The sequence below is a fragment of the Musca vetustissima genome, unplaced genomic scaffold, assembly GCF_032173495.1.
Source record: "Musca vetustissima isolate MV318-11 ecotype Yass unplaced genomic scaffold, APGP_CSIRO_Mvet_v1 utg22410, whole genome shotgun sequence".
Classification (NCBI taxonomy): domain Eukaryota; kingdom Metazoa; phylum Arthropoda; class Insecta; order Diptera; family Muscidae; genus Musca; species Musca vetustissima.
In genome coordinates this window covers 103,766-128,146 of record NW_026874546.1, presented here as the reverse complement: position 1 = coordinate 128,146, position 24,381 = coordinate 103,766, and the positions used below count along the sequence as shown (strand labels likewise).

Sequence of the window (24,381 nt, the reverse complement as noted above, 5' to 3'; positions counted from 1 at the left end):
ATCGTGGAAAACATAAAGAAATTTCAGTTTGTCAAAGTGAAATCGAAAAACGACAAGTTTTTTTTGAAGTGATACCAGAAATTCTCGAAAAAATTTAATAAAAAATAAAAATGCTAAAAAAAGTGCTAGGTGCTAGATCAAATTTTTTGGTGCTAAACGAGTTTAAAAAGTGCTAAATCTAGCACTAAAAGTGCTAAATTGGCAACACTGGCTATAATACAAGGCCTAATCATCTGATTAACTTACGCAAAGTTTGGTTTTCTTTTTCGTTGCTTTTTCAAAGTAAGAATTTTTCCATTTTTGATAGTTCTTATGGGAGAATTCGCGGCACATATCAGCTCACTATTTCAATGGATGATGAAAATAGTTACCCCAGGGAAAGAGGGACCAAGATAAGCCTGGGCTTCGTCATGTTAAAGCCAATCAGCCAGCCGTTGCTTGGTATCTATCATCCCCTACGTCACCCAATATTTTCAATATACGGGAATAAAAAAAAGTTATGTCCATGTCAGGATTAAATTGCGGATAACATCTCAAATCCACGTTTTGGCCAAAAAAAAAAGGTTCGAATCGATACTTGAGAGCTCGTATTGTCATGGCGCACAATAATACTTCTGGCACACAAATAGTGGTGTACCACTCAGGTAGGCGAAGAAAGAGACGACCAAAATGCTTCTTCCACGAACAACTTTCATTGGATTTGGCTTCAAATACCCACAAGGTCTATTGCTGTTTTATGTTTTATTTCGGGCTCGTACTCAAAGATCTATGATTCGGCACCTGTGATGATCTTATAAACGTCCTATTGAAGCACTGCGATCGTTTTTTATATCTTTGTTTTACCATTTTAAAGCCAGACGTTCATTCATTGTTTGAAGAAATGCCCAAGTATTCACACATGATGATTTATCAATTTGGACCAATGAATTATGTATTTATTAAATACAATAATATTCATAAAATATTTTTTTTTTTTTTTTTCAATTAACTCCTCTCCTCCTTGGCTCACGTCCTATTTGGTATTAGAATGTTCAGTGTCTCCAATGTATTAAGCTACGATTTGACTTTATCCATAGATGGTGGTTTGTGTTTTGCAGGTTGACTTCGATCTTCTTTAAGAATTTGATAATTAGACTTTCTAAGCCTTGTGTATCAGTGAACTCTTCTACTGTGAAGGAGTCACATAGTTGCGAAAAGCATCTTCTTTTGTTATTAAAATTTACGAAAATTAAAAATTTCATGCGCAGATGTTTGGATTCTGTTGAACGACTCGTAATTTGTAGGTTATCCGTAAAATAAGCAACCGCCATTTTGTAAAAATCTATTTTTAAGCCCGTGGGCGTGTAATACTCATTTGCATAAAATATTTTATATAATTATAGCATTGGATTCCGTGTTATCTCAAATTCGCAAACTTGATTTTGAAAAGTCGACTTTGCGATTTTCTCAAAAATCAAAAGTCGATTTCGACTTTCTGACAAAAATTCGATTAATCGATTAGTCAAAAGTCGATTTACTTATCCCTAGTCATAACTGCATTTTGTTCAGATAATTTTGTGAATACGGGTGAGTTGGACGTGGCTTTTTTGGTAAACTCGGAACAAAGAAAAGAAAAATAAGCTGACACATTTATCTCCATATATACATAATAATAATTATAAAATAGAAATCTGTAAAAAGCAAGAAAACAAATAATATAAATATTGAACTGTTGAAGAAGAAAAAAAATTAAATCATTAACGAAATATCGAAATGCAAGTCTTTTTATTGTTAGATATTGAGTTATGTGCTTGGAGAAACTAAAAGCACAAGTTGAAGAAAAACAAACGAAACGAAAAATTTGCTGACTAATTTAGGGCATTTCGAAATAACTAATTGCTGAGAAAAGCAAAGAAAATAGAAAAATGTGAAATAACTTCACTCGAAAAGAAAAATCAATACGAAAAAAATATTACAAATATTTCCATTGCTTCATCGTTGGATTATAGTGTGCTGTACTTTTATGGTAATATATGGTGAAATTGCGTTGTATATAATTACATTTTTGTTATACATACGAAAATGGAAAACAAAATGGCGTCAGAGTTTTATATGGGCGTTAACGAAGGTGTATTGGAATTGTAATAGATTGTGTTTTAGTTTGTAGTGGTGTTTACTTTTTCTTTTAGCTAAGCCAAAAACCGGTTGTTGAGTTGTGTTTAGTATGGCAACAGAGGTATCGAATTGTTATCGATTAGTGTAGTAATATGTGTTGCTATTTATTAAGGGGCCTTCACATCAAACGATGTCTTTCTCTCAAGTGTATGGCAACATTACTCATTTTTTTATCGATATCTATATCAATTGGTCTGTTCACGTTCTGCAAGAATCTACTACTTTTTACTGCGATAACGAATTTTCCTTTATATTATCGAAGAAAATAGTAAAATCTAGTAGATTCTTGCAGTACGGGAACAGACCAAATGTCAAACAATTATCAAAATATTTAATGCATTGCATGGTTGATAATATGGCAACATCAGCGCTCAGCTGTTAGTGAAATGTCATCAAGTGTTGGTGTAATTAAAAACTCAAAATTATAAATGTAATTTTGGCGCATTTTAGATTTATTATGTATGTTTTTGTTCATTAAAAAGTTCATACACAGATTCATTCGTGTTATACATAATAACGTGTTCTGCGTTAATGCCCAGAGTCGTTTATAGCACGTTTACATTTTTCTGGATTTCGTTAATCCAGTGGGTATGAATTGTTAATTGCTTTGAATATATGCCAAATAAATCCTTATAAAGTAGGTTAACCCGGAAAAAAGTTATAACCTAAATGTCATTTTAAACCCTCGTTAGAATCGTTTAAAATTTACCAAGCTAATAGTTGTAGTGTCTGGAATTTGTCAAGTATACATTTTTTTCGACATTTTGTATGTTGACAATTATTTTTAAAAGCGCACAAAACATGTGTAAATAATCGAACATGTGTTTCTCCTTTATAAATTTGAAATTTTTGTATACATTTTAATTGGTCTTTTCCAAAACCTACTATCTTTCGTTTATTTTCTTTATAAGTTAAAAAAACTAATTCCTGAATTTGGAAGAATTTTCAAGTAATCGATTTTTATTTTCCCCTTTATAAATTTGAAAAGTTTTATAAATTCGTTCACATTGTACTGGATTTCGGTTCTAAATTGTCAATTCCATTGCATATATATATATATATCAAATAAATCCCCATAAAGGACCCGTTTTACTACGGGTCAAGATCCATTATTAAACAGGTAGTGTAAGAAGTAATGGTTATCGGATATTTTGGTTGAATATCCCCCATACCAAGGTTTATTAATAAGGAAAAAAACTGTTTTTCTCAAGTCTAATGTCAACAAATTTTAATTTTTTAATGTTTTCATAATGGAAGTCTCCCTGGATGACCTTATTTATAGGCCTTGCCCCATACTGTTAAAGGTTTTGTTACATTGCATTTTGACAGCTCGGATGAAATCATCCAGTCTGAACGGATGAACATACACCAAATATGTACATATAGAATTGCCCATTATTTAGTCGGTAGCTATTCCCTATATATCATGGGTTTTACCACTCTTGTATTTAATGGAACATTGACGAAAAAACATAAATAATCGAATCTTTGCCATTACCGGCCAAAAGGCAGCTGATTAAAATTCAGATGATGCATCTCGATATTTACAAATCGACAGGGAGGAGTTTTAAATAGGCAATATTTATTTTTTGCAATATATTATTTCCCTTATTAAAAATCTTGATCAAAAATTATAGTTCAGATAATTTTTGACAAGAACAGGGAAAGTGATTTGTTGACAGATGTTATGTTTCAGAACTCACAAGAATCAATTGATCCTTTTTTTTTAATTTTCGCATATCATGTGTTCAGTGTCAAAAATTATTAAATCTTAAGAGCAATGTTCAGCTTTAGAAAATATATATATTTTTTAATTTATTGAAAATATGCCAATCGACACACATACATAATATAGTAAGTTTACATTTAACCGAATTGCGTTAACGCAGTGGGTTTCAATTGTCAATTCCTTTGTATATATGTCAAATAAATCCTCATAAAGTAGGTTAACCCTTTAAAAAGTTCTAATGTATATAATATATAAAAAATTTATAGATGAGTTCCAAATTAAAAAGGGTTGCCAGCCTAAAATTCTCAAATGAGACTACCGTCTGTAATTATGCCATGACTTGTTGGTAACCTTGATAAAAATAAAAATAATGTCCGGTAGATAATGACATTGGTTTTTTATCCATAATTTATTTCTCTTTTTTTAATACTTTTTACTTGATAAATTATAGATCCCTTAAAAAATTATCCAGCCATATAAAATATGTAAACACGTTATTATTACGTTAATAACGAATTTTTCGCTATAACGAATAATTGGCTTGAAAATATATCAATTTTTATACCGGGCTTTGACTGTATTTGTCATTTACTTTAAAATAGATGTCAGCATCGGTGTCACTCTCCATCAGTCAGAATACTCTTAAATCAGAGTTGTATTAGCAAAAACGTACGCGCTTTTTTCAACATTTAATTCTAGTAGCGCCATTTTCGCTTCAAGTGGGGAATTTTATTAGTTCACCATACTTTGGAAAAACCCGCATAGGAAATTGTAATTGCTTCTACACTAATAAAACTTTGAATTTATTAAATAAATATTAGAATCATACTGGTTTTGGTAATGATCCTACATTGTATTGTCATTTATATATCTCCTATTTCTGATTTTCATAATTGGTTCGAATATTGCAAAAAGTTTTTTTCTGAATGTTAATGGTAGTCAGAATACTGCTAAATCAGAGTTGTATTTGCAAAAAAATTCTTTATAAATATTGTATATTACCAATTTAATTTAAGATATTCTTGACTATTGACTGAAATAATAATCGCATTTGTCGATAAGTGGTGTTATTTTCTTTTCCAAAAAATAAAACATTAGTTATTTCTAAAAACGTTTCTCTGAATTCATTTGTAGATTTAATCACTACGTATGCATTAAAATTATTTATCGTAATCAATTTTTGAGCCTAATGAAATATAATATACGGCAAATAACATATTTTAATTTACAAGTAATCATTGTTGGTCTGCTCCCGTACTGCAAGAATCGACTAATTTTTTCCGATATTATAAAGAAAAATTGTTCTCGTAAAAATAGCACATTCTTGCAGGTTCTGGAACAGACCAAATATTCTATTGTAATCATTCCATAATACATGCAAAACAAACAACATTTTGACAGCTACCATCTCAACTAAACCATTTCGATGACTTTTTCATGGATATAGTTTAATGACATTACTAACAACTTGTAATTTATCGAAAAAAGTGAAATCGATATACAAAACAATTCATGTTTGTTGGGTTATGCTGTTATGTTGCTAGACAGCACTGAAATTTCAGAAACATTTGAAACACCCTGTTAACAAATGAAAACAATCTATTACAATTGTAGACATGTGTTTACATTTTACAAACACAGCAACACCGCCACCACTGGCGTTTTCATCAGTTTATTCAGAGTACTCATGGGAGACTGCACGTAGCGTGCTTAAATAAATATAAATACAATTCCTTGTCGCATTTAAAACATATTTATACTCTTTTATATTAAACAATTAAATTAAATACTAGGTAATACGATTGTTGTTGTTTATAAATAAAGTAAACAAAAATTTGACAACTGGAAAGAAGTATTTCTTTCCTTTTGTTGAAGTGTGTTTTTCTTTTCTCTGTTTCCGATAGACGACTTGAAAAAAATGTGTATAAGTTTTTAATTGCGTTTTTGCCAACAAATAAATTAATTTCTATTTGTTTTTATTGTAGATTTTAAAAGTAAAAAGAGTAACAAGAAATTTACAAAGAAAATAATCAATGGATTAGTGGAATGAAGAAGAAAAAAACCTGCATTACATAATCGCAAATTTTAATAAGAAAAAAGAAGGAAAGAAAATAAAACAAGCTGTAACTACGCCGAAAAATTGTGTGAAGTCCAATTGAAAACAAATGACGTAAACAAACCGGAGAGAAGACAAACGCGTAGCTAAAGAAGAAAATATTGGTATACCACAATTTGAGAAGAGAGAGACGTGCAAAATATACCAGTTTCCAGTTAATTGTTATTACATATTAAACAAAAATATCCAACAAAATGGTAAGTTTAGTTCCAAGATCATTTGCAATTGCCAACCTTTAACAAAATATAAAAAATAAAAATTTTGTTAAATTGATAATGTGTTTTACTTTATTTTATAAATAATTAATGTGTGACGAGCATATTTCAATGATTTTCTTTTTTTCTGTTATTGTTTTTCTAGCCACGTATTGTGCCAATACAGTTATTGAAATGCCTTAAGGTGTTATTAGATGATAATGGCGGCATTTTGAGCGCCGGAGAAGTCAAAAGATTAGCTAGGTAGGCATAAAAAAATAAAATATTTGTGTTTTCATTCCAACCCCCTGCAAGAGTGGTTTTTAGGTGGTTGGCCTCCATAAATAATCACGTTGTACCGCCACTCTTGCCCTTTTTAATCTATTACAATTACACAGAGTTGTATTTCTTGATTTGTTTAATAATGGTGTTTTTGTTTTCCTATTTCCTTTGTTTTTTTCTCCAACAGTTTAATGACCAAATATTCCAAAAAATTGGTCTCCAAATGCATTTATGTGCAAATCTTAAAATGTACCAAAACCGAATTACTGGGCGAATTTATGGGTGCCGGTGGCTGGTCATTGGTCTATACCTGGTTAAATGATGCCATTCGTGCCATGAATTGGCCATTGGTCCAAGAGATATTGGAATTGCTGTTATTGTGCCCGGTTGATGTCAATCGTCTTAAGATTAATTCTGCTCCCAAACTTGTTAAGGGTCTGTGCAAGGATGGCGGTAATGAAGGTAAGCATAAATATTATTGGTATAACAGATTTTTAATTTTTTTTAATTAGAGTTTCTTTAAGCAGATAGATGTATTTATATTGAAAACATGACGTATTTAGCTTATTTTTGCATTCAACATTTAGTACAGGGTTTGCGATATAAAAAATCTCTAGGTGCACTTTAAAAAGAACATTTGAAAATATTGGAAATACTGATAACACAATCTTGTGTTATTTGACCGTTATTTGATACACATGTCAAAAATTATCAATAGACGTCAGATAAGCAGTTAAAAACAACACAGTCGTATATGGATATAGTGAAAACGATAATTTTAATTGTGGCAATTGTCAGTTTGTGGGCGAGAAAGATGGTGGTTGGCAATTCCCTCAACTATTTCGTTCAAGTTCTGGAACAAGGCATATGTAAATTACATGTGTGGTCAAGAAAACCATTAATTAAAAATTTTATTTAGTACAATTCGACACATTGGAAATGCCATTGAATATGTCAAAGCTCCAGCAAGTTATAGTTCGAACATCTACCGCTTGATGGGTCATTCATTATTAATGTTTTTGAGTGGCGCAAGGAATATTTAAAAGATAGACGCATCGGCCCAGCTGTTGGTGCAAATAAATGTCAAAAATATTGTTAAAATGTAGAACCCAAAAATTAAAAAAAAAAAAAAAAACAAAATTATAGATGAAAAAACTCCGAATTTTGAAGAGCTTGTTTGACAATACTTTTATTGATATTTTCTATAAAAATACAAATACAACAACTGATGTTTGTTGTAGAAATTCGTCTATGCGGCTACCTTACTGAATATACCATGGATTGGCGTATTAGTGGGCCAAATATGTAGGCTATGCGAAACAAATGTCATCAAATTCGAATCATAAATGCGACCTGTACTCAGTTTAGAACGTAGATTCTTTCAGTACAGGAACATGTCAATTAAAAATTGTTCTTCAAATAAGGTCTAATGTTTTTGAAAATATGCACCATCCCTATTAAAAAAAAATGGGATTGAAACGAGTGAATTGCCTCTTCCCAAATAATTGATTGATTCTATTTTTTTTCTTTTTTAAGAGAATTTACATTTTCCAGTTTCCAAAATAAAAAAGCTTTCAATTCAATTTATTTCATAAACAAGAACCTAGCCCAAAGGGCCATGAGCGATTCCAAAAACTTCTTTACATGGACTACTCCAAAAGCTTAAAATTAACAGTATATCACTTAATTATATCATAACCAACAATACATAAACTACTCCAAAGGCTTAAAATTAATTAACGATTAATTATTAATCAATTCATAAATTCAAATTAAAACATATTTTCTCAGAAAAAATATTTCGACATACCGAGCCCTTTAAAAATAAGACTGAATAAGTTTAGAGTGTTTTTAATGAACCGAGAGAGAACTTCAAATAATCGACCGATTTAATTTTTATTAATTTGTTCAAAAAATACCCAAAAATCGTTCAATAATATAGAAATCAATAAAAAAATTTGTGATTCCAAAACGGTTTCTATGTAATTTTTACCATGACAATTGTTGTGGTAGCAGTTCCCAGTTTATATTCGTATTCCCTATTGTCGTGGAAACGTATCAATATTTTCTTAATACATTTTTAAGATATTTACCCATATTTTAATATTTGAAATTTAAATTCTTCTAGGCTACCTACTACAACAACCAGTAAAAATGTGATCTTTATTTAATGAATTATTTAAAATTCAGTGATTACCTGAAAGATCATATGATACTGTAAAATTGCCTGGAGATATATCGGCAGTCTTGATATGTTTGCAATTACAATAACTAACTTCGAATACTTTGTCTTTGACCACAGGCTATTTCAAAATATTCAGCTATCACTATATGCTGATCAGTTACAATTCGTATTTAATGGTCGAATTTTTTCTTATGCCATGGCGTAAAGATTTGTAGTCTATTTCCTCTACAAATTGAACATGAAAATTCGGAACCCTACGCAGTCAATATTTTTTTCGGATAATATCATACGGCAATTCATTTTCTCCTACCTCTCCTACCATGGCGTGAACATTTTGAAACATTTTTTCCTCTAGGAATTTTAAACAAATGTCTAATATTTATCTGTAATTTGAACATGCTTATTATTCAGTATATATTTCGTGGAATATCATAAAATAATCTATTGTTACAATTCGTTTAAAATTAAAGAATATTTTCCAATTGCATGAGGTCAATATGTTGGCATATTTTTCTCCTTTCCAATTATGAATTTCCGAATACATATTTTATATTATTTATCTCGTACTTCAAATGTAGATGATAACCCTACTTGTGACAATAGGTATTTCGAGAAATGCCATCACACGACGATCTAATGTTGCAAGAACGAAAAAATTCTCATAATATGAGGTCAATATGTTGAGCATATCTTCTTTTTCAAATATTTCAAATACTTCAAATTGTGATAACCCTTGTCTACATGACCCTTAATAAATACAACGATCTGCTGTTAGAATTCTTGTTTCTTGTAACATCAATATACGGAACATATCTTTCTACCCAAAAATGAATTTCTAAAAAATATTTCCCACTACTTATCTCTTACTTAAAATCTTGATAACCCTACTTAGTCAATACCTTTTTTCGAAGAATGACAATCTACACATTTGTTGTCATTTCTATTTGATTTCAAAATGTTTTGGATTTCCCCGAACAAGCACGAACTGTACTTTATACAATAAAAAACAACAACAATGTGTATAGCTGTGCGTATGTTTGACTACGTGCCACTAATCATCATTCCATGTTTATGACCTTATCAGCAGTGCGTACAACATGAATTTGTTATTAGTAGTACCTCTCTAATATGTGTGGTGTGGGTAGTTTGTATATAACGCTCGTTATTATAGTAAAATAGAGCAACGCAATTTTATATGCCTGAATAGGACAGCTGATTTGACAAATTCAATATTTTGCCCAAGATTTTTTATGCTAAGAAAATTGTACACCCTTAAGATTTTCTTCTACACAATACCTTTGAAAAATACCAGGTTACCTACATAACATCTTGTGGTTCTGTACACAATACAATATTACTACTACCTTTGTAATTGTATTGAATTTGTAAACATCTGCCAGTTACAAACTAATCTATAGCCCAGGTAAATTTTTCTTGTTTGGCTTTGAACTACTGTACAAGGGAGAGAATGTTCGCTGTTAATTGTTCTCTTTCCATATATAGCCACAAAAAACACATGACTCAATGTATAATAGATATTTTTTATTACATTTTAACTTTGCTGCTGTTGTAGTACACCACAATCAGCATTCACAATTTATTTGCCATTGAGGAGAGAAGTGATTTTTAAATGTAAAAAAAAAATTGTGTGAACATTAGAAATTACAATTAGTAACAGAATATAAATAATATTCAATTCTAATAGACAATTTTTATATAAAATATTGAAAGTGTTTTTAGTGATTTTTATTATTAATTTACAATATATAGGAGTGAGGTAAATATTTTTTTGAAGAAATTTAAAAATCTTCAGTTTTTTACTTTTGTATGAAGAACACGTGTTATGAAAATAATGGTTTTAATTATCATCTTGGGTCACATATATAGATATACAACAGGTTTTTTGTATATAATATAGTGATACAAAGATCTTGAAGAATATTTTATATTTCAAACTACTAACAACAATAAATTGCGTCATTGGAATGTCAAGGGTAACATGTGTGCGTGTTTATATGCGATGTGTAGATTATTCTACCCTTCTTCTTTCTTCCCCCTTAAACGTTTTAGTTTCTTGATCAGATGGTATTATACAAGCAGATGAAAATATCTTTGTCAATTCAAATCTAAAAACAATAAACATTTCAATGGGGTTTTTAGATTTCTAAAAATTGAAATTAAAAAGAAAATTGAATTATATTAATGCGATATTTAAAGTAAAATTATAAAAAAAATATTTAAGGAAATTGAAACATAATTTTTTTAAATAAAAAAAACTTGTAATATAAAATATATATATTAAAAAAATAATCTCTTTAAAATATATAAATTAAAAATATATTTTTACCTAACTAAAATTGTTAAACGAAAATAATGAAAATACGATTTGAAAATTACAAATAGTATGGCAAAAATAAATAAATTCTGAATAATATTTTTTTAATAATGTTTTTGTTATTAATTTTAAAAAATATATATATTTTATATAAAAAATATTAAATATGCAATTCTGAATTAATTTTTTGTTTTTTTTTCACTATTAAAATTAAAAATATATATTTTTATTTAAAAATATATATATTTTTTAAAAAAATATAAAATTTTGAATTAAACTTTTTAACTATTAAAATGGTGAAACGAAAAAAATGAAATTACTTTAATATAAAAATAAATAAATTCTGAATAATATTTTTTAAATAATGTTTTCTTTTTTTTTTAAATTTTTTAAAATTTTCAAGATTTCAAAAAATTTTCAAGATTTCAATCATTTATTTTAAATAATTTTTTAAAAATTAAAATTAACCCAATATATATTTTTATATAAAATATAAGAATTAGAATTGTGATTTAATTTTTTAATAGTTTTTTATTATCATATAATTATTTTAAATGTTTGTTTTTATAAATTCAAAAAAAAAAAACAAATTAGTTTTTTTCACAAAATAGAAAGAAACTTGTTCAAATTTGTTTATTGTCATACTCAAATTCTTAATTTAATATAATAAAAATGGAACCCTTTTAATAATAAAATAAAATATAGAAATATATACAAAATTAAAAATAGTAGGAAAACAAAAAAAAAATCGGTAAAAAAATATTTCAAATTTTTAATTTTGATATATGTTTTTATGAATTTAAATAAGATTTGATATCTAAGATTGCCAAAAAAAAATTATTTGTTTTTATTCAAAATAGTTTATTTGTTCTATTTGTTTATATCTATACAAACAATATATATTTTTTTAATTTTCCATCAACATATCTAAACTTCAGCTATTAGAAAGAATATTTTTTTATATTTTCTTGAATCTTTCTTTTAAAAACTCATTACAAGGTTGAGACTTTACAAATGGCTCATTTAAATATAAATCGTTTTTTATTCTGTAACAAAATATAATTTTGAATAGGCCATAACTCTTTTTTCATTTCATGACCAAAACCCTTCCTGCAGGGACAGAATTGATTTATGTTGATAAATTATTATTAGTATTATTATTATTTTTCCTTCGTATTTATTGCTATAAATCCAAATTACGATACCAAAAGGACTATCAAGAAAATACTATTTAAATTATTTTGAATTTTAACAAATTTGTAATGAAACTTTTCTCAAAAAAACTACGTCTATTAATTTTCAATATGTCTTCTTACTAATTCCTTAATTTTTTATTTAATTCCAGGCGTGAGAATACTAGCTAAACGTCTTGTTGAACAGTGGCTAAAAGTTGTCACCGAAAATCCGGATGCCACATTACCCAACACAACAACAACAACACCTGTCGCAGCCGCAGCATCATCAGCAGTAACAAGCACCACAACACCTACCGTTAACAACATGACACCACAAGCAACAGCAGCAGTAATTAAATCACCACCTGTTGCAGTTGTTGCACCCATGGTAACTCCTGTTAACATAACCGCCCAACAAACAACGACGACAGCATCTCCGGGAAATAATCATCAAATCACAGCAACAAAACAAAATGCTGGCAAAAATACAAAGGCTAGAATAATTGCCAAACAGGAAGTTGCAGATGAAGATGAGGAGGAAGAACAGCAAGAAGAGGTCGAGGAAGACGACGACGAAGAAGAAGAGGAGGAGGCACATAATGAAGATGCCGATGATGACGACGAAGAATGTCACGACGATGACGATGATGATGAAGAAAAAGATCCTTTAGGTGATGTTGCCGCCGAACCTATTTCCACAGCATCATACAGTCTAACACCGGCACAGAAAAAAGCCAGTGAATCTGGTCTAGTTTATAAGATTGTTGTTAAAAATGGTAATCAATTTTTAGCTAAAGTTCCCAAAAATACATCAGACTCGGCAGCGGCTGCTGCTTCTCCAAAGTCTGCGAAGAGTGAACGTGAATCAAGTGACAAGGATGAAACGGCAGCAGATGAAGACGAAGAGGATGAGGAAGATGAAGTTGTAGAAGAAAATGAAGCAGAAGATGAAGAGGATGAAGAATCTATGGAAGATACCACAGATGCTGCCACTACCGTTGTGAAAAAGAGTAAAACCAATGACATTGAGGAAACCGATGACAATAGCTCTTCTTTGGATAAACCGGAAAAGGAAAATGACAGCAACAGTGGCAATGAAGATGATGCGAAAGTTAAAAGTAAATCGGCAGATGTAAAGAAATCTGAGGATAAAAAATCTGAAGACTCTTCAGACAAGTCGAAGGATGTTAAAAGTTCCAAAGACAAGGATAGACGTAGTAGCAGTAGCAATGACAGGGAGAAGGAGAAAGATGGTAGCAAATCATCAAAGAGCTCCTCCTCCTCGGGACATAGGTCATCGTCATCTTCCAGCCATAAATCATCATCTTCCTCATCGAAAAGTAGCAGCTCATCATCGAGTAAATCCAAATCCTCATCGTCCTCGTCATCATCATCGCATCGCAGTTCAAGTGATAAGCATAAAAGTGATAAGGATCGCTCCAGTTCCAGCAAAGACAAAGAACGTAGCAGTTCTAGTTCCAGTTCTAGCAAACACAGATCATCATCGTCTTCATCAAAATCTAGTTCATCTTCCAGTTCCAAGGATAAGTACCGTGACAAGGACAAGTCATCATCATCCTCGTCATCATCAAAGAAGGACCGTGATTACGATAAAGAGAAAAACAATTCCTCATCATCATCCTCTTCCTCGTCATCATCTGGCGATAAATTAGCCAAACTAAGTAAAAAATCAAAAGATGAAAACTCATCATCCTCGGCTAACAGCAGCAACAATGATGATGCCAACAAACCCACATCCATTACAATTCCCTCCAAAAAGGCTTCAATGTCCATTGAAATCCGCAAGGATGCTGAAAAGTCCAAAACCGTAAAAACCTACAAATCCCAATTCCGTTCCCATGGCCTAACCGAAGAAGCACCACCACCACCTTCACGCAAAGGTCTTAAGAAACCATCGTCCTCCAGTACGGCGGTTACACCTGTTTTAGGCACTTCCATTTTACCCACATCTTTACCCTCCTCACTGAAGAGGTCATCACCGCCACCACGGGATTCACCCACAGAGAAGAAACCCAAAATAGATATGACCACAGTAGCCAATGCTAATGAAAAGCCTGGAGCTATTAAACTTATAGCCCCTAAGAAGAGTAAGTATTTGATTTGTCGAACCGATATTAATTTTGGTTTTTTGTTCTTTTCTCGTCTATTTACAGAGAAAACAATGGCATTCATATTGAGTGTGTGTGTCTGCGTTGGGGCTTTTGCAAATTAAGTATAAACATTTTTTTGTTTTTTTTTATTTGTTTTTTTATTTAAATTCTTTTTCATACCGTAAAAAAATACAAAAATACATTAACCCCTTCTTCTTCTTGGTGAGAGAGAAAACAAAAGGGAAAGAAATGTTGTGAATGAGTGTGTGTGTCGTGGTGGTTATACAAACATTGACAAATGTCTGCTGCTGTACGTTTGCTGCTAACATAAAATGTGATTCTTCATCGACATACAACAACCACTACTCCACAGCGAACTTTTGATGACTCATACTACCCAAATACTCTGTTGTTTGTTGGCTGCCCTGTGGAGATGGATGGCTGGCTAGCTGACTGTCTGCCCGCCCGCCTGCTGCATGCCTGACTCAAAATAATGGAGAAGAGAGCCGTATTGCTTGAAAGCGAGCCAGAGAGAGAAAACATGGGGAGGAATATAGCAAAGTCATCATTGGCCTCACTTTTTATGTTGTTGTTTTGTTGATGATGATATTGAACATTCTTTTTTTAATTTTGAACAGCAACGTTTCGGTTACTTTTTTAATCGGTATAATCTAATGTGTGTGGTGAATGTGAATCTTTGATCATTGCTCTTTTTTTCTTTGCTACCTTTATGGCGTTTTTACACAGTGGAATGAATGAAATGAAAAAAGAGCAATGTTCCAGGGGAGAGTTGTGTACGTTACCTCACTCTCTCTCTCTAAACAAATGATAAAAAGTATTGTAGTGTTGGAAAACGTTGCTGTTTGCTTTAAAAATGCAGTTATATTTTTTGTGAGAATTTATGTTGAGGTTAGGTTTATATGAAGATGAAATGATTTTTATTTGTGAACTTAGGAGGAGGGGAACTTTAATCGCATCTGTTGCCTGGTTCTAATTAAAAATTCTTCGAAAATCTACTCGTACTTCAAGTAAATGTTTTCTTGCAATTCCCTAAAAGAGAAATTCAGTTTCGGAAAACCACTCCTTCAATGATAATCAATTTGTATTAAAGTTCGAATTTCGAAGAATATTTATAATTTGGGCAAATAAACATTATGATGAGAATATTAAATCCTAAGAATAATTGCACAGATGAAAGGCATGATTCGGAATCATAAATATTAGATGCTACCTTCTCTTGAAAAGTCCAGTCCTTGTTTTAGAGGACAAATTGATCCCAAAATTGGGTAACCCAAAACCCTACGTTTCGATTTGACTTCTGAGAATAATATGGAATCAGTATTGAACTAATTTAATTTAAATTCAGATGAAAAGCAGATTATTATATTTCGGAATCATAAATATTAGACGTCGCCTTCTCGTCCTTGTTTTACTGGACAAATTTATCGCAAAAATGGGTAACCCAAAACCCTATGTTTTGACTTCTCAGAACAACATGGAATCAGAATTGAACTAATTTAATTTAAATTCAATTCCCTGATCAAACCCATTAACATTGCTTAACGAAAAATATAACCTCCCCTATTAAAATGAGGGTTTATGTATACCTCTATGAAGAATGAGAGAAAAAAGCTTCACATTTGTATTATTCAATTCGGAAGGACCCGAGGACCATATGATCAAGGTCTGGAATGGTAATTTGGTAGCATTAGGGCTGCTATAGTAACAACAATAACTGGCTATGAAGTAGTTGTTTTTGTAATATTCCTCGAAAAGTGTTGACGATGTGCTTGATCCACTTAGAACTGACCTAGCAACGTAACAATTTTTTAATGGTAGAATTCTATTCTATTGCAAATTTGCATGATTAGGATAATAAAATAGGAGTGTTAATCGAAGGAAGTGGTTTTCGGGCTCCACTTACCAGCATTAGCTTGTTTCGAATACCCACTGGTTTCACGGGTGTAGTTCAGCCCTTTTCTTTTTGAGATTTAAAGCCAATATTTCCACCTAGAACTTTCATCGTGGAACAACGTTCAGAATAGAGCCGGGCATATTTCATTTAAATAATAGTGATTTTCATTACGATGTGATAATGGATAACAGTGACTAACGGATGAAAAGATGAACTATTGAGTCCTTTCCATCTCTATATGTCCATAAGATCCCAACTCTTGTGAGCATTTAAAGAGAAGTGGTTTATTTTCCGATTGGATGATTAGATTAAATATTGGGTCCTTCTCGCTATCAGCGTATGGCCATAAGATCCCATTTCCTGTGAGTTTACGCTGTAACAATTTTCTTCCACTGGAAAAGTGGCTATTGCTGACCACCACTAAGGGGTTTATAGCAGAGTTGATTATATTCCGAAACGCCTAACGGGCATGTAGATAATGTGCAAAGATGTTGGGTTTATAAGATCCTCACGTCATAGCGGAATTAAACCCCGGCTTCTGCCGACCACAACATGTGGGCCTTATATTCCACATATTGGAATTGGAATAGATTTGTTTCCATTGAATGCAATGAATAGTTGAAACTCCACATATTGGAATTGGAATAGCTTTGTTTCCATTGAATGCGATCAATTGTTGAAATTATTTGAAATGATAACGCGGGGTTTGAAATATACAAGCCTAGATAAATGTAGCGCGTAGTGTCTTCATTCTATGAAGCTATTTTTAAGTGCATAAGAAGTTATAACATTTAGAAATTGGATAGTAGTAGGGTCATGCTGAACTTAACCCTCAAAAAAGGGATGGCTTCAGTATTCCAAAGTAGGTCCCGTCGTGCCGAGGTTTCAAACAAAACTTTCAAAAGTAAACGAAGTGTGCGATGACATTACTTAATTAATTTCCCAACGGAGTAATTCCCTGATGATACAAAAAATTCGAATAATACCTCTAGGTGGCACACACGCGTTTTGCTTCTACCTTTTTTTAACATTGTGCATAAATCAACAACATTTCTCACACTCTCATGGGCATTGCCAAAATCTTCAATGCAAATGGCAACGTATTTTTCCAACACTTACCACCACTATCATTCCTAACAACATGAAAACGACGCGCGCTACAAAGCTTCACACAAATTTACGAACAAGGCGTTACAAAAATTTGTAAGCAATTTTTATTTTTTGTTTTTGGTGATCGCGATGAATATACGCGTGTGGTGTTTAACCCCCCTCGTCGAAAAAGGGGTTGTTTAACGGGTGATGATGTATGGCAAACTATGTGATAAGTATACAATACAATATACATATATATCCTATTATTTTACTCTAATTTACACCTAGTTTTAAATTAACTATAATCAAAAGAAAAAAATGAAATGGAACTGCAATAATAGATATTATTATTTATTGCAAAAGAAATCAATAAAATACATACAAAACAAAAAACAATACATAAAATATGATGAATAGTCCTTGAAGTTTGGTAGTAGTCGTCGTCACGCCTGTAGTAATGAGCAATTTTGCTATGGTTGTATAAGATTGATTTTGTTACACACACTGTGCTCTGCTGACTGCTGTTACATGACTTGTTGATTTTCAGGGGCCAACATTATATAGGTGATAGGGAGATAGATGCAATATTTGCAAAGAAGGTTAGATAGTTTGATAGAATTTATGAAGATTTAGGATTGCTTGTATTTTGTTTAAAAGATGAAATATTGCATACTTCTTTCATTCAATGGAGGATAAGAGAGATCCTCTATTAACATGTTTCTAATTGGCATAACCACCAACCATTCCATTAGTTGAATGCATTTTTATGAAATTTATATCACTCAATATCCTCCACTATTCCATGTCAGAATTAAATTCATTGAATATTACGTTTGCCGTAGATCCTTCAAGGTAATCTTTAATTGGAGGTTGCGTCATCGCATATGCCTATTACTTTCAATATTTCCGGTCTTCAATTGTTGTCCACGATGTTCATAAAAAAAGCTATCCATTAACTTTATGTTACATACGCTTCCTATTACTAATGAAATTGTTTTATAAAATTGAGGTTATGTTATACCTTCATTATTTTCTATATATTCATTCTATATGAATTCATTACAAGTGATCTAATGAAGTAAAAGGACATATCATTACTGAGTTTGTTTCACACAAACCTTACCTTTCCTTACCTCCAAACTTCATTAATACATAACATCGATAATTTTAATTCAATGCATTTTAAGTGTTTAAGGACAGGGTCCGTCTCTTTGTTTTTGTATGTTTCTATTGGAGGACGAGTTGTTGTATTCCACATATATTCTATCATTTTATATCATATATATATATATATATATATATTGTCCACAAGGACATTTCTATTAATTATATGGATTCCAAACGGTTCATTGTTTTTGAGGTTATGGTACTCACTGCATTCATTAGGTTTATGTACATTTCTAGTTCCTAATTGTTCATGCAGGCTTCACACAAGACAATTATTACTTCTATATACATTTCAATTCCATAAAAAGTGGTGGAATAAAAAATGTTTTATGGTTTTTGAGGTTATGTCACTCAATCCATTCATTCCATTTATGCACATTTCTCGCTTCCAATTGTTTATTCAGGCTTATTACTTCTAAAAATATATTTCTAACGCCCAATTCCATAAAAAATATAAAAAAGTTTCATTGATTTTGCATTCATTATTGTTATGTACAATTCCCGTTCCCAATAGTTCAATTCAGGCTTCACACAAGACAATCATTAATCGTATATATCAGACAATAAAATATCATGAATATTACTAGACAAATTGGATGTTATTAAAAGTTTAGATTTAGATTTCCGGTTTTAAAGAAAATATTACAAATATCATTGGCAATGCATGTAAATTGCGAACAAATTAATCGTAATATGAACCCACTTTCAACGTAGAATTATTACCGCAAATACTCCCCAACATTTTAAAAATAATATCAAGGACTGAATCTAGATCATAACTAAATAACTTGACAGCTTGATATTTCTTATAAAGGAATTAAAAGTCTTCTTAAAGATTAATAACTTTATTCAGCTAATACTTCTTCTGCTATTTTTTACAATAAAATATTTTTTTTTCGTACTGTCTCATATTATAGACCTTATTTTCCATTATTTTTTTTTGCAAGAAATATATCGATTCTTTAAAGAAGTTATTTTGTTCATACCAATCCTTTAAATAAGATATTTCTTTCGGATTTTTTTTTTTTATATTTCACAGTTTTCTTACAAATGTCAGCATTGAAATAAAATTCTTCTTTGGAAAATTTCCTGGATTAGAATCCAAACAAACATTTTCTTTGAATTATCATGTCCCCTTCTGCCTTATTTAATTTCCATACTAGATGTTAATTAATTTATTGAATAATAAATTCCTCAAAGTAAAAATTTATGTGATTTTCTCCCGTATGCAATGTAACTATAACGTTTCAAATTATAATGTCCTCCTCTATACATAACAGATTTTAGTTATTATTATTATTATCATTATTTTTTTTTTTACTTCTCCAAGTAAAGACTTGTGTGATTTATGTATTGGATATTGAAAAAGATTTTGAATCATCTCTTTTCCAACCATATACAATGTAAATATAATAACATAAAATCGATAATATTGAAATTATTTACAACATTTTTTGAACATATAGAGAAATTATTGAATCATTATTAAGGCGATATTTTATACTACCTACCACCAAGCTCAAAGGAACTATTAAATGTGTGTTTATTTTTTGGGGTTTATATAGAATCTTGTATATATTAAGTTAATAGGTTAAATGACTCAGAGGTACCAAATGAATTACACAAGTGTATAAATATCCTTAATTCCAAAAAATATAGAAATTGTCTTCATATTCTGCTTCTTTTATACATTATTTGAAAATCTAATATGAATATATGAACTTCAGATATAATTCAATTATGATACTTTATAAAAATACCAATTTATCAATAACTATTGATCCAAATGTTTTATTGGAAAAATATTTCCTTTTCGGAAAAACTATTTCTTTTAGTATAATGATACCTCGACACCTCTATTCCACAATGACTATTGAATTCCTTTAGTTATACATGAATATCTATAGGATTACAAGCTGGGCTCTGTTTCCCTGTTTTTTTTTTTTTTGAACAAGATCTGTTCAGCCTACAATTTTCGGCTACTAGTTGGTTAAATATCTCTTCTTGACAATGTCAACATTGCTTCCATGTTTCTTCAAGTTTCTATTTTATGAATATTGCATATTGCAGACAGATCTTTATAATTTTCCCCGTATATGTACGTATTTCTGTATTCATGACTCTTTAGCTCCATTGCTTCATATTTAGTCAATTTTCAAATTTCAATTTTATCACTCAGTATCCCAATAATTTTGTCAGTTATTCCGCGTTCTATTTTTTAAGTATTAACCATCTGATCATGTACTCATCTGCCTCGAAGTTTAATTTCCTAGGATTCAAAATTAAAAAATGCATTTAAACACATTGAATTACACAATAATCCTAAGTTTCTTATTAGATTTTTTACAATATACCCCATGTATCATCTCTTCAGTATATACACAGAAAGAGAGAAAAGACAATCGCAATTTTTCTTTATTTTTTAAATCTATTTTCAGAATACCCATTGAACACTGCAAAAGCCGCTGAACACCCACTGAAATGATGCCATGTTTTCTCTTATATCCTTCATTTATCTCTCTCTCCCTTCTGTTTAAATACAAATACTAATTTTATTTTCTCTCTCTTTCTTTTCCCCCTTACAGTACAAACACTTGTTGAAACAAATCTCTTCTCAGATGCTCTATCGGCAGCGACAGGACCCAAAAAGGTAGCTAAACGCAAACGTGCCAATACACCGCTACCAACAAACACTTCGGCTACAGGCGCCAAAGAAGGTCCCTCCCCACCAACTAGTCCCGATATGCCTAAGGTAGCACCACTGAAATTCTATCAAGATACCTTAGATGAATCCAAAATCGAAGATTCCAAATCGGACAAAGAGAATGAAGATCATGAACCTACTAAGAAAACAACTGACGATGATCAAAATACCGACAAGGAAAATGAAGATGATGACGATGACATTCCATTGAAGAAAGTCAAGGAAGACATAGAACAAAAAGTAGCACAGGAGAAGAAAAAAGATTTGGCGGAGGGCGGAGTTATTGATATTACCAAAGATGAGGATGGTAAGCCGAAAGAAGATACGGCAAATGATGATGCATCTTCGGATAATGCCAGCGATGTTGTGGTAGTTAAAAAACCTGGTCCAGGTTGTGGTCCCAATGGACCACCTGGTGTCCTTATGCTACATCGTCGTAAGGGTCCCAAGAAGAAGCTGACCTGGCGTCCCCAGGAATCATTGGAACAGATTCGTTTCTTCGAACTTGATGAAAACGAACGTGTCAATGTCACCAAGACCTCGTTTATGGATATGAAAAATTTGGAGCGTTTCAATGAACGTGATGCCATTGTAATGGCTCGCCGCGGCTTCAATCAGGAAGACAACATGGAACCCCAAACCACTTGGAGGCCATTGATTTTAGTCGATGATGTACCACCACATCCAGATGGCAGCCAATCGAAACAGAGGAAAATCCAAGCTGAACGTGAAATGACTACATTGCGGGCATTGTACTTTACGCATGCTCTCATTCCCGACTCGCCAGCCGAAGCGGAAATTGAACCCATATTCAATCATGACATACCACTTATACCATTGGACGATTTGACCGGTAATCCCGATGCTGTTAATGACTTTACAAGCATGCCATGGCCAGAGCCAAGGGGTTCACCAAAAGATGGAGATATTGCTATTATGGCTGGTACTGGAGGTTTGGGTAGTCCTGTTGATATGTTTGGAGGCCCCAAATCGCTGATGGGTAGTGCCTTACCGCCCAATAACGCCGTTGGCCTGGGAGCATATGTTGCTGCGCCAAACAAAGTTAGTCCTTTCAATAACAATGTTAATCCATTTGGTGGTAATTCTGGAGGAGGACCAGTGGTTGGTCCCAATGGCCCACCAATGAATGCCATGCAAAATAGTCCCCAAGGTCATTGGCAAAGATCACCCAATGGCATGGGTGGTGGTGGCAATGGACCTATGATGGGTAGTGGTGGTGGTCCCAATCCCTTCAACAACAATCATGGTAGTCCAATTATGGATATGGGTGGACCACAGCGTGGTCACATGATGAATAATGGTCCCTCTGGCAATTTCAATAATCAATTTGGTCCTGGTAATAACAACAACAATCCATTTGGCGGTCCTGGTCCCATGAATCCATTTACGGGTCCTGCCAATAACTTTGGTGTAATGGGCAACAATGGTCCCAACATGATGAACGGTCCCAATATGATGAATGGTCCCAATATGATGAATGGTCCGAATATGATGAATGGTCCTAATATGATGAATGGACCCAATATGATGAACGGTCCCAATATGATGATGAACGGACCCAACAACATGATGAATGGTCCCAACAACATGATGAACGGTCCCAATATGATGAATGGCCCCAATAATCGCAATAATGGTGGTGGAAATTGGATAAATAACTTCCAAGATAACAATGGCCGCGGCGGCGGTGGCAATTGGAGACCAGCTGGCCCTGGTCCAAATAATCGTGGAAATGGTGGCGGAAATGGCAATAACAACAACGGTATCTGTAAGGCTTTTATGCGTGGTCATTGCCGCCTAGGCAAGTCATGTAAGTTTATACATCCATCCAAGAGTAAACGCATATAGGAGTGGGCTGACTCTTCTTCGCCCAAAGAAGATGAGACAACGACGTTACATTCCCCCACGCTTGACCTCAAATCAAAAAATGACTGTGATAATCTTACTTAAATGTGTGTGGCTGGTATCCGGCCGATGCCTTTAAGTTAGTACATATTAGCCTCTACAGAGAAGAGAGAGCAGCAGCAGGCGAGTTACCCTAGAGAGCGAGCCCTAGACCGAGACCGAGAGAGATCTCAAAGACTGTTATGTTATTGCTGTATCCATTGCCATGATATTTTAAAAATGTATTTTATTTTTGTTGCTGTATTTTTTGTTGTGTGCAAAACACAAAAGCTCAAGATCATGAACACGATGATGATGATGTTAAACTATGAATTATTTCTATATTAGAAGTGAAGTTAAAAAAATATGTAAACTATTACTATCGTATAAAAGAAGAAGAAAAAATAAAAGATTTATATATAAAATAAAAAAAAAAAACAGAAAATTATCTCTTAAGAAATTCAGTATCCAATTATATAGAAAATATAATTAGCCATGAAGCATACTTTGATTATGGAAAAATAACTACATGCTTACCACATAGATGAAACATGTCGTTCAATATATATTATTCATTACTATATACATACTATACATATATTTTTACACAACAATGAACGTACCATTTTGCATTTCCTTTTAATTGTTGTTTTCCTAAAGAAACATAACAACAACTACTTCATTATATAAATGTATCTTGTTTTGTTGTGCGCTTAGCTAATAGGCATATTTCGTATATCACAAAATATGCATACTTCTTAAATTTATTAAAAAAAACTGGTTTTCACCACTACATCGTTTCATGTAAAGACATTTATATTTGTCATTTCTATTATCCTTTTTTATTTTCAAAAATTGAAATCTCGTTAATTTTTACCTTTATATTGTAATTAATTGAAAAAATATCGTTTTATTCAAATCATAGAAATGTAGTTTTTAAAGAAGACTATAAACAAGAAATAAGTAATTATAAATTGTAGTAATTATTATTAAAAGAAAGATAATCAATATAAATAATATTTTGTACAATATGAACTTTGTTTTTGTTTACACCACACATTTTTGTTATATAGTAGCATATAAATAAATATATATCGCTTAGTGTACTGTACCTACCTACTACTACATAGTAAAACAATAAATTTAAGTTTAAGTTGTTTTATTGTATACAACAACAACAAAAAATAAAACATCAATTTATTTTATTTAAAATAAGAATTATGTAGGTTTTGTACCATCTAAAAATAATAGTACCTATTTTATTAAAAGAAAAATAAGTAATAAAAAATAATACATAAATGTTGAACTAAAAATAAA

At 31.6% G+C, this 24,381-nt stretch overlaps 1 protein-coding gene across 1 annotated transcript; it reads left to right on the top strand.

Moving 5' to 3' along the window:
* Nucleotides 1-2,540: 2,540 nt before the first annotated feature.
* Nucleotides 2,541-23,058, top strand: LOC133334416 (serine/threonine-protein phosphatase 1 regulatory subunit 10). The gene is made up of 5 exons (XM_061542715.1): nt 2,541-2,558; nt 6,360-6,457; nt 6,663-6,937; nt 12,341-14,278; nt 21,041-23,058. Exons 1-5 carry the CDS (start codon nt 2,541-2,543, stop codon nt 23,026-23,028), a joined length of 4,317 nt encoding a protein of 1,438 aa, XP_061398699.1. The 3' UTR covers nt 23,029-23,058.
* The last annotated feature ends 1,323 nt before the right edge of the window (nt 23,059-24,381 follow it).